The 12,157-nt window shown below is 32.8% G+C and overlaps 1 protein-coding gene across 1 annotated transcript in view; it reads left to right on the plus strand.

Moving 5' to 3' along the window:
* The window catches only part of ROBO2 (roundabout guidance receptor 2), a 570,503-nt gene that overhangs the window by 437,891 nt on the left and 120,455 nt on the right, over window positions 1-12,157 (plus strand). The window contains exons 6-7 of the mRNA XM_024731557.1: window positions 5,017-5,144; window positions 9,872-9,883. Coding sequence (XP_024587325.1) covers window positions 5,017-5,144; window positions 9,872-9,883 — 140 coding nt within the window. The remainder of the gene's footprint in view (window positions 1-5,016; window positions 5,145-9,871; window positions 9,884-12,157) is intronic.

The raw sequence follows: 12,157 nt of genomic DNA on the forward strand, positions 1-12,157 counted from the left end.
ATGACCCTCCTAGGATTACAGTTGGTTTTAGAGTAATACTGAGAAAAATATTGATAAAAGTTAGTTTCTGGAGTTTTTGAGACTCTGAACATAGAGTCTGATGCAGAAATACACACCTGCTCAAAGCACGTTCACACAGAGCAATAAACACACATATCAAAAGGAAAAGGTGTGTTGTTCTGTGTTAGAAAAATAAATGGACACCGATGCACAGGACATCGACTTCAGTCTCTCTATAACTCGAGACAGCAATATCAGGATCTTCTTCTATAAAATGGTGTTTGGAAATAGGCATTTTCTCTAATTTATTGTTGTGAAATTTATATGAATCTCAGTTGTAAACTGTAAAGATCTCTTTAAATATAAGGAACTATTATTAATAATTATTTATATTACTCAGTCAATATTTGCTTTCTAGGGAAAAATGAATGTTTCCCCAGTTATCCAATCTAGTAGTGTAAAGCATCAATGAGATGACTATTAAGCATGTATGAATTTATCCAGAAAGGAATACAAGAAATAAGGCCACAATTATTGGACCTGTGGAAATATTTGACATTTAATTTCTTGTGAAATATGTACTTTTAGGAAGCAAGTTATTGTCTCAGAGACATCATGGCCTGTAGAGAAAGCAGAGACTGGTAGTAAATACTCATGACAATTTTTCTCCTGACTATAATTGTCTCAATGTGTGTGGCCTTGGGAAAGGAACGTTGTCATATTTTGCCTCAGCTTGCCTAAATGTGAAACTAGCAATGAGCCAAATATCTAATTCTTTCTGGGTTTTGAAGTTATTTAGACGTAATTTCTTTAAAACCAACCCTCAAATATCTTAAGTTTTTGCAGGTAAGAGCTAATTTGATCATAATTATAGGTTTATCATTTCTCTGATCTGAGTTGTATCTTATTGTGAAAATCGACAAAGGTACCATGACATGCTTCAGTCTCTTGGGTTGTGGGTACTGTCAGGGTTCAGGCTAGAGACTGGCACAGTGGTTCAGTCATGCTGGAAGGGACCGCAGTGTCTCCAGTTGTACAGTTCTATTAGACCCATGTAGGCAGTGTGATGAAGGAGAAAAATGTGTGTACTTTGGAGGAAGACAGACCTTGATTTGAAAATCCAAATTTCTATGTGAAAGTGTCAAAATTTTAAATATCAGTTATTCCAATAATTTTAAAACATTAGTGAGCCAAAACACAACACGCACATGGATACACACACACCACTTGCTCTCATGCAGACTTCAGTCCACAAATGAGCAAACTGCAATTATGATTTTATAGTATCTGGTGTAAATTTCTGTAGTCATACTGCAAGGCCTGAATTCTCATAACAACTCTGCCACTAAAAGCTTAATTGGCATGTTGACCATTTATTCATTGAATCCATTAAGGAAAAATTTTTGAGAGTAGTTGCCATTTTGGTAGTATATCCCCTGTTTACTTTAATTTCTCTTTATAGATTCATACATCATGATTTTTAAAAATTGAAACTTTATGCTTTCTTTTGGTAGAAAGTTGTAACCTCTGTAATATAATTGATGGAGAATGTGCCAGGAGAGCTAGTTTTTAATATGGTCTAAACTTTTGCTACCAATGAATTCCCAGACTCTGAATAGCAAAGTATTATTTTTCTAATCTTAAAATTAGAACATTAGACTAGACTCAATATTTTTTCATTTTTTCCCTATGTCTCAGAATTTATAATCTGTTGGTTTCATGGAATAACCAATTTCCATGTATTTTCTTATAATTGCATAATTAAATAGCCTTTTTCCCCCTCTTATCCTAAAGGTATTTTATTTAGACTTCAAGAATTCTCCTTTAATATTGATATTTGGGGATTTTCTGAGTATTTCCATGTTCACTGATTCATATTCTTCATAGTCTTCTAGACTTAAATTATATTTTTTGAAGTTATTGTTTTTATACATGAAGAGTTCAAGTTCATGTATGTCACCTTTTCAATTTTTATGTCTCTAATTCCTTTCTTGATAAATAGGGGGTAAAATTGAACATAATATTCCACTATGCCATATTTTATAAAAGGGTAAAAATAAACTATAGAGTATCAGGTTGAAGTTTATATGCCTAAAATTTCTAATTTTTAAAATAGGAGACATAATAACTTTACTCCTTACCTACCAGAATTGTTATGAGAATACATTAAAAAGTATATTTAAGAACACTATGCAAATGCATTTTTTGTCATTATTTTATTTTAATAACACATGTGATTAGAAACCACCCTAATTGCCAGAATAATGAGTTGATATTCTCAAAAGCATTGAACAAAGCACAAAGCTTTACTTTGTTCTGCTGTAGTCTTCACATTGTTTTAGATATTCTTCTAGAGTTATTTCATTTACTTTTGTGCAGAGAGAGAGGGTTTTTTTCATGTTACTAACTTACAGAGGGAAATTTACAGTGATAATATGTAAATCAAAAGTCTAGATTGCTAGTCAGGATTTGCTAACTTCTTTATTTTAGCTCTATCTCCATAGTGGCATTTATGTATTAAATATTGTGAGTCTTATGTATTAAATATTGTGAACCTACATTTCAGAACTAACTGCTGATATATAAAGCTAATAACACTACTTTGTTTCTTGATATAATAGAGTTCTATATTTCATATTAGTGTACCTTTCAGTTCTGCATACAATTGTTTTACTAATAACGATGCTATGAAAGAACTATAGAAGAATTTTAAGAATTTGTTGGATGGTTCACCACTCATTCCGTAAGCATTCATTGAGCACATCCAAGATCTCAGGTGCTGTTTGGTAGGGTTCAGAGTATATAGTTTGGAACAAGAGAGAATCAATTATTGTTCTCATGGAGCATACGTGCTCTTGGAAACTAGGAAGACAATAAACAAGCAAACAAAAATTTGATAGAGGTGTGTGCTGTGAAAAAGATAAAAAGTACTAAAACTAACAAAAAATATAAAAACAAAGAATAAAAACAAGTAAAAGTAATTTTAAAATGTAACTGGTGGGGCTTCCCTGGTGGCGCGGTGGTTGAGAGTCCGCCTGCTGGTGCGGGGGACACGGGTTCGTGCCCTAGTCGGGGAAGATCCCACATACTGCGGAGCGGCTGGGCGGGGGCGTGAGCCATGGCTGCTGAGCCTGCGCGTTCAGAGCCTGTGCTCCGCAACGGGAGAGGCCACAACAGTGAGAGGCCCGCGTACCGCAAAAAAAAAAAAAAAAATGTAACTGGTGGGTAAAGGGCTACTTTACATTGTTTGGGCAAGAAGATACCTTTGAGGGAGTATTTGGGTTATCCTGAAAGTCAAGAATGATCAGCAACAGCAATGAAAACTGTAGGGGAAGGGCATCCCCTGAAGTTACAAAAGAAGTACAAAGACACAGTGGTAATTAGGTTGTTATGTTGAGCAAGGGAAAAAGGGCCATGTTGTTAGGAGAAAGTGAACAAGAAGTTGGAGAGATTATTTAAAAATGTCAAAGACCAGAGTCTGTGCTCTTAACCACTTGGTTATGCTACTGGATGTTAAAAGCTCTGTGTTGGGGTTTTGGATATAGCAGTGAGTGAAACAGACAGTATCTCTGCCTTTATCAAAATAGACAAATCAAAATGTGAGCAAGTGCAGATTGATTGGTGTAGCAATAAGTTTTTTTGTTTGCTTTGGGGGGTCGGTTTTGGTTTTTTGTTTGTTTGTTTTGTTTTGTTTTGTTTTGTTCTGAGGAGAGAAGAATCATAGTTTTCTAGTGTGGTAATGGATGGCTTCAAACAAGATTTGTGGAAGATAAGGCTTCCCTCATGACTTAGGACATTGTAAATCAGCAGAAGTTTAACCCAAAACATGCAGACAGAAAAGTAGCCTCCGTAACTGGAGGATGGAGGAGCAAGGATAGTTGAGTTTAGTTGGCATGCTTGGTTCATAGACACTTGATTTCTGTCTTGCAGAGTTCTGTAAAACAGAACTTTTATTAGGTCCATGTCTCAGCTCGTAATAATGTTAAGCTGTGTTATTCTTTTATAACTAGCTAGAAGTAGAAGAAATCTGATTATAATAATCTTCAGTGCAAGCCTAAAAGCAATAGGAAGTCCCAGCTAGTTGTAAGCAGACAGAACCAATTAAAGTAATATTTTGGAAATATAGCTTTAAATGTGTGGTATGTATGAGGAGGACAGTCAGTGTGATCAACCAGAAGCTGTTGCAAAAATGTGTGTGTGAAATAACAAAGACCATCAGTGAAAATCAAGAAGAAAAATCAGATATGAAAACAATGTAAAGATAACTTCTTCATCAATTTGTATAATTTCTTAGAATCTAATAAGAGCATATTCTTATGCAAGCTCTTAAAAAATTCATGTTAAAATTTTAGAATTTTTTTCTGAACTAGTACGTTAGTGTACTTGTTACAAAATAGAAGTGTGACAATAAATGTTTGTGAAAGAGCCGAGGACGTGCATTTCCAGAAATCACTCCAAGGCATGTTGATGTTTTAAAAGTTAATATTGCTAATTTAAAAAAAGGATTACCCCTTCTTAATTCTTTTAGCCAGTGTCTGTTTTGTCAATTTGCCAACAAATAAGAGAATTTTCTCCTTTAATATATTTCAGCTCTATTATATTCAAGGTACCTAAAAAATAAATCATATATTTGAATGCAGTGTAACTTACAAAGTATAACTCACCAAGAAACTGAACTATACACTGTTTTCTTACTATCTAAGAGCTACCAAAAAAAGTCAAAGTGTTAATAATATCTTTGATAGTTTTGATGCAGCCAGAGTTGTATACATATCTAAATTATCGGTAATTGATAATCAAGCAGCTAGAGATAAGATACGAAATTAATGATCTTATTAGCAGTAGCTTTAATCTAAGCAATTGCACTTTATGGCGGAACGGTGTGTGTGTGTGTGTGTGTGTGTGTGTGTGTGTGTTATTTTAGGTAAAATACAGTATAAAAGAGAAAAATGAATACTTAGTGTTATCTAAATATAATCAATGTTATTTAATAAAACCAATTCATATTCTACACAGGTATGACATCAAAGACGATTACACACTGAGAATTAAAAAGGCCATGAGTACAGATGAAGGCACATATATGTGTATTGCTGAGAATCGGGTTGGAAAAGTGGAAGCTTCTGCTACCCTCACAGTCCGAGGTAAGAGACTTAAGATGTGAAATACAATTGAACCAGCAGACTAATATTTGGTTAAATTGGTAAGTGAACTCACAGTCAAAATAATAGCTTATGCTGTTTTATTATCACATTAAAATGCCTAGATTCTGTGTCCTCTCTATTTTTTAGTTGAAATAAAATTACTTTCAAATTTGGGTTTGAAGCGATGATCATTTGAAATGATTAATTTTTATTTAATAAATAATAGCTAATGTAGTTTAAAAGTAAATCTTAAAAATAGGAAAGGTTTACACTAATCTTTTATGTTTCCATTGTTTTGAACTATTTACTGCTTTTAAATGTCACTAATTTCAAAGATACTTGGTTTTCTGTTTACTAGATTGTCACTTTATACTAGTAGACTTTTTTTGAAATTCTTTTTTATTTCAGCATTCAAAAAGCAATCTGAAAAAGCTAACACTGCTTCCAAAGGTGAAAAATGGACACAAAGGAGCTCCCGTGTTGAGAAAATCTGATTTAGAAAGTGATTTGTGAAGTTCATTCACCTTAAAAAATTGAAATAGTCAGTGCTGCTCCTGTAATAACTTTCACTTTCTGGGTATCATGCACTTTCTCAGTCATGGAATAATTTTCATTTATAGACTCCCTGCAATTGCTTATAAGTGAAAGAAAGCATTACTTAACCCTACAGTGAGCTAGAATGAATTAACTGCCTTCCTGGTGGTGCATGTTGATCCACATGAGTAAATTATATAGCCCAAGGTACCAAGTAGTACCAAGTACACAGCTACACTTACTCTCGCCAAATAGATATTACCCATGGCATTGTTTACACTCACAGAACTTCAGAGATAGGCAAGTACATCCATTGCCCTATCTTTCAGCCTTTCTTCCAGTACCTTAACTAATGTCTCTTCCTCCCATCCCTCATGATAAGGAAGTTGGCTGCATGTTTATATCCACGTCTCACTTGCATCTCACCCTTTTTAGTCAGACCTCTTAGCCTTGTGCAGCTTTGCTCGCAGAAGTTTTCATAAGATTAGGAGAAAGGCTTGGAGGAATTTGGATTGGCAAGAAGTGTGTCAGGGATTCTCAGACTGGTCCTCTAGCTGGTAAGAAAAATGATTTTTGCCAGATGTATGATTTGAGCATCATATCATTAAAAAAAAAACCTTCCTCCAGGTAAATATTAGGAGACATTTACTCTGGATACCTAGAAAAAAAACTGGTGAGTTCCAGACTTCTCAATCACTTCATTCCTATTCCGCTTAATCCATTTTTCCCCCATCCAGATATTCTAGTGTGGACTTAGATATAAAATAAACTTAGACAAAATGAGCAAACTAGTTGCTTAAAAAGTTTTTCATTCCTCATTAGTTAACAGATCACAGAAACCTATGATGATACACCAATTGAATATATATACTGATAATATATGATCAAAATCTGATTTGTTAAGACACTTTAGTATAGTTAACCTACCTTTTCCGGTAGGTGGTTATATATTTATGTATATTTGTTTGCTTTTATCTAGTCAGTCCTTTGCAAAAGCAATTCACTTGACCATAATTCGCCCAAAGTTTGTTTGTTTGTTTTTTCTAAAGTAAGTGGAAAAAGAAAATAAACAACTAACCAAGAAATGTTCCCACTCTGATTTGTAAGCCACTTTAGTATAGTTAACCTACCTTTTCCGGTAGGTGGTTATATATTTATGTATATTTGTTTGCTTTTATCTAGTCAGTCCTTTGCAAAAGCAATTCACTTGACCATAATTCGCCCAAAGTTTGTTTGTTTGTTTTTTCTAAAGTAAGTGGAAAAAGAAAATAAACAACTAACCAAGAAATGTTCCCGTCAAAAAAATATTTGCTGACTAAACAAATGGTGAGAAAATGTGAGGAGTTGTTTGTTTGTAGAAGCAGCAGGGTTCCTTTTATACTTGAATGCTTGGATGAATGAGATTTGAAGTGGTCTGTTTGCTTTAAGATCTTTCCCAGCTAATTGTTTTCATAATTTGTTGAAAGTTTCAGGTTTACCATTTCATTTAACAAAGTATGCTACTCCTGGATGGATGTTTGAAGCTAATTTACAAAACTAATAGAAAGAGTTGTTTGTTTTCAATAGGATTCTTTTTTTTAAATCAGCAAACCTTAATGGTCTCTCGCCTAATCTGTGTCCTGTAAATGGATTAGAGTGTTTAATCTATGTAGTATGCATTTCATCTAAGACTGAAACCTCAAAAACAGGGTTAAAGAATTAAAATCTCCATAATATAATAGAATGTGGAGTAAAAATTGTTTAAAAATACTTTTTTACCATTAGGAAAAACGGTTGGGATTTCTCATACTAAGAGGTTAACGGAAAAAAAAATATTATCTACGGCTTATTTTTTTTACACTCATTTTTCTATGCACATAAATGAAATGTTCAGCCCTTCTCTGGATTGTTTTATTAGAACAGGGTCAACTGACCCAAGAGGCCACATCCATTTTCATCCATTTAATGCAGGGACACAGTTTAGTTTAATTTGCTGATTTTGAAAACATCCACCTGCTGGGTTTTTTTTCAGGATGAAATGTTGCTATGTTACAACGACAAGTTTTATTGTGATGTTTCTGCTAAAATTTTATCATGATCTTCACTTTAGCCAGTTTGAGAAAAGAAAACGAAGTTTTATAATCACAATCTGAAACAGACTTACTCAGTTGTTTTCCACTTCAGAAATATGGTGAAAATAGACTATAAAATTAAACTTACCGGCAAGTAGCTCCCTTTGCTGACTTGAGAAACATAAAATTAGAAAGAAATATTGCTAGACAATAATAAGCCTCCTGGCATTTATATTCCAATCAAATATTTCGTGATCTAATAGAACTTTTTTAAAGTGGCTCCAAAATGAGTGAACACAAACTGCATATTCATAAACATATTTTTTTCCCATTTTTCAGTTGCTTAAATTGGCTTTGCATAAATCAAAGCTTCATTGGGAAAACTATCTTGGTTCTAGAGCAATAAATCTTTAATTTTTTTGGAATTTTCCTAGACTAAGAAATATATTTTATTTCTTTAAAACATGATTTCTCACCATGTGTTTTTCTTTTTCTCTCTTTACAATCATAGACTCAAAATGCCTTTTTGTTTCTAAAGGAAACATTATGTTTCAGATTCAGCTGGAGGTGGCACCTGAAAAATGCAAATTCAAAAGTGAAATACAAAGTACTTTTACTACTAGACATTGGCAAAATCAAGAGAAATCTCATCAGTCAGAATAAGGCACAACTTCATTACGTTAGTCTGTTGTTTTGTTCTTAGTTGTTATTTTTGTGCCCTCCTAGAAAAAGAAAGAAATTATTGTGCATAGTTCAACTTACTTTCTCCCTCTTGCTATAGTAAACACACTATAGACTGTAGGACAGACTAGAGTTTCACTAAGCCAGAATTTTCATTCAGCTGCTATGATTCCTTTAGTCTTCTTTGAGTTGTATTACCCCCCCTCCCCGCTTAATTGTGAATAATATTCTAAGACCATGAATCTCATAGAGAAGAAACTCCAATATAGTTTCAAAGATTGCACAGAACTAGAATTGTGATGTATTTGTTGAGTGAATGAAGGTCTATAAATATGGTTTCAATGGCTATATCTATCTCACCATGCCAACAAGTCATCAAGACAAAACTACTCATAAATTCAAGAGTTACATTGTGTTCACACTGGAGCTTTACCCACTGGGGTATGGATGAAACACTTGTTTGCTGAATAAATTTATATTTTGAAATGTAAGATTTAATAAAAGTTCAAACGCTACTAAATCTATTTCTTCTTCATTTCAAAATGGGACCATATGTTTTATATTTGTCCATTGCTTTTATATAAAGTGGTTTACTATCTAAATTGATTTGGCATTATTCTTTTTAAAGAAAGTATTATTAAGCCCATGTGTGTCTCTTACAGTTTCTGTGCATTAAAAAAGGGGGCAGTCTATGACAACTGATTTTAGTGATTGGAAGTTATAGAATAATAAAAAATAATAATAATTTGTTGAAGCAGCAGTTTGAAAGCCATTCTCAGTATGGACAAGAATCTATTTGTCAGTCATTGTTTCCTGCCCTCTGCCAAAAAAAGAAAAGAGCTTAACAGTAGTTAGAGAGCTACTCAGTTGAAATCTCTAAGGATGTTCCAACCTATTTGTTATATTTTCATCTACCCTGTCCACGGATGAAAAGTGATGTGATCTTAACTTATTACTGGCTGAAACGCAGCGTCAGGGGCTTTTCTGTAGTCCTTGTAATGGTTCTGACTAACCATGCTTAAAATCCAATTGCTATTTAAATCAGACAGCAAGGCCTTCTTTTATTGACATGACATTTGCTAGCCTGTGACTTGAATAGTTATATTCATCAGGTTCTTAACTTTGGGGTAACACAAGGCTGTTTAACTCTAAAAGGATATTTGAAATAATAACTATAGTAAATGATGATGACAATAAGACCTTATGTAAAGTATCTCTCAAATTGCTTAGAGTTAATCTCGGTGTGCAAAGTAATTATTTTCTTAGAGTTCTATTTATAATTACGTTCAGTTTTTATCAAGCTAGGACATCCTGTTCATACTTGAATAATGAGACTAGAAATCACCCTGCTGTCCATACTTAAATGTAACATTACACATCATGCATTCTGATAATTTTCTTTTCTTTCTTTTTTTTTAATTTCTTTTTTATGTTCTCACCACACCATTGTAATGTCTACAGCTCGCCCTGTTGGTAAGTAGCCATCCTTCTATCCATTTCGCATGGCTTTGTACAATGCTTCATAGCTCATGCATAGTAGGATATGACTGAATGAAATACATTTGTTCACCCCTGTTAAAATATTACTTGAGGGACTGTCTGCTGTAAAAGTTGCTCCTAACTTTTTCATCACTTTACTAAACCATTTTGTAGTGGCTTTTTGTTACTTAGCAATTAATAGGTAACAATTTTCTTGTAAAAGAATATATGAATGATGAATATTATAAACTTCTAACTTTTCTTGAGAAAAATACAATACTTCCTTTTTCTTGTGTGTATAAAATATTCAATTATTAGTTATGTTTGATATTCGTTAATATAAAAGCTTATGAACTAAATTAAGAAGTTCTATTATTTTATGCACTTTTATTTTAAGCTGCTTAGAGTCTGCGCTCTGTAAGGGTATTTTTTACTGCTGCATACTTATTATCTGCATGCCTACTTAAAATTTAGTAGAATGCTTCGAGTTACTGTAAGTTGATGCTTACCCTAAGAGGAAAAGGGGAGGGATGAGCCGTGTTCTTTGGCATGAAAAGTTTGAATATATCTTTTTCTTCATTTGGCTTTGCAAAACTGAAGTTAACAGCTTGCGCTTGCAGTAATTTAAGTGGTAATTATTTGTAAACAAAAATAAAATATTTTCAAATGTATTGATACACTTTCTGCATCTCTTTTAAAGTTTTGCTTAACCTACCAAGAAATGTGTTTGAATAAAAGAAATCTTGGTAATGGTGTTATAAGTAAATAAATAGATATATGCATAAATGGATGGGTGGGTGAATGAATAAATTAATTTAGTACATTGTTTCTTTAATATACCAAGAGATACTTTAATAAGTTATTCAATTTGACACAGCTTTATAAATGGTCCGCCTAACTTCAAAAGCTTTCGTATCATACTGGCTTGACATTGTTGACATTTGATGGATAGCCATCCAGACTCATAACATTTTTCCCCCGTTGGTTGAAACATTCACAAACATTATTGTTATGTAATGTACTCTTATATGGATAGCAAATACAATCAATAGAACTTTGGCTTCCCAATCTGAATTTCTGCTCTGCCATTTCTGAGCAGTACTTCCTTTGTCAGTTATTCAACGTCCCTAATCCCCAATCACGTCCTCTATAAAATGGAGAGAAAAGCTCTGGCGTGTCAAAACTGCTATAGGAATGAATTGAGTTCAAAATTGATCATATATGTGAAAAAGTTTTGTATGCCAACATTTGTCAACACATTCCTAGTTTCTGAGACATACATTATTTCACATTTCAATATTTTTGAAGTATGCTTATGGCTTATGATTAATTTGAACATAAACTGCAGGCATTTTTTCTTAAAACAATTATTAAATTGATTATGTGTTTTACAATTGATGCTGTTAGAAAATTAAAGAATATACTGTAAATTTTTTTTGCATTTGTAAGAATTCATATTAATAATAACTTTACATATCTATGGTATGACATCTAAAATTAAGAAGTAAATGGGAAAGAATAAGATAATAACTTTGTAAATTAGCAGGAAAAGTCACATTTAAATTGTAGATCTTTATACATAGAAGCCTTATGCCGATAAACCATGACCACTTGATTTGTATTATTTCACAAGCTCCTGGAATATAGAACAATATGTTAATAATTTCCAATATATTAAAACTCATGAATAAAAAAATACCTTGTTTAGAAAATGTGATATGCACAGAGTATTGAGATATATTTGTCGCCTACAAGGCATTTCAAAAGTTATTTCTGTTTTTTATTCTTTTTTGAAATGATTGCTTAAATTCCCATTGGACTGGAACTAAAGAATAGCTTCTTGACACATTGTACTTTATTCTGGGAAAGTCTGTCATTTCATAAATCTTTCTTAAAATGGCTTATGACAGTGCTCAGAAATATGAAGAACTATACTTTAAACTTGACAACTACTATTAATTTGGGAAACTGAATGTTTGAGAAATTAGCCTGCTTTTTCTTTGCATCAACTTTTTACATCAATTTTAATTCAGGAAGTATAGATATGCCAACTTTTATTGTAAGGTGAGAAGCTACAAATTAAGTAAAATCATGAATTAAATATTCAAATAATAGAAAACTATATTAATATTTGTTACTAGACTAAACGTTTTTTAACTTTGAAGCTCTTAGCAGTAACATAATCAGTATTCTACAAAGTAGAAACCACAGAAGGGGGAGAAAATCCATCTTTTGATTCTAGTATAAATTATGTGAAGAACTATGTAC

This window comes from Neophocaena asiaeorientalis, unplaced genomic scaffold (assembly GCF_003031525.2).
Source record: "Neophocaena asiaeorientalis asiaeorientalis breed wild unplaced genomic scaffold, Neophocaena_asiaeorientalis_V1.1 scaffold330, whole genome shotgun sequence".
NCBI classification, from domain to species: Eukaryota; Metazoa; Chordata; class Mammalia; order Artiodactyla; family Phocoenidae; genus Neophocaena; species Neophocaena asiaeorientalis.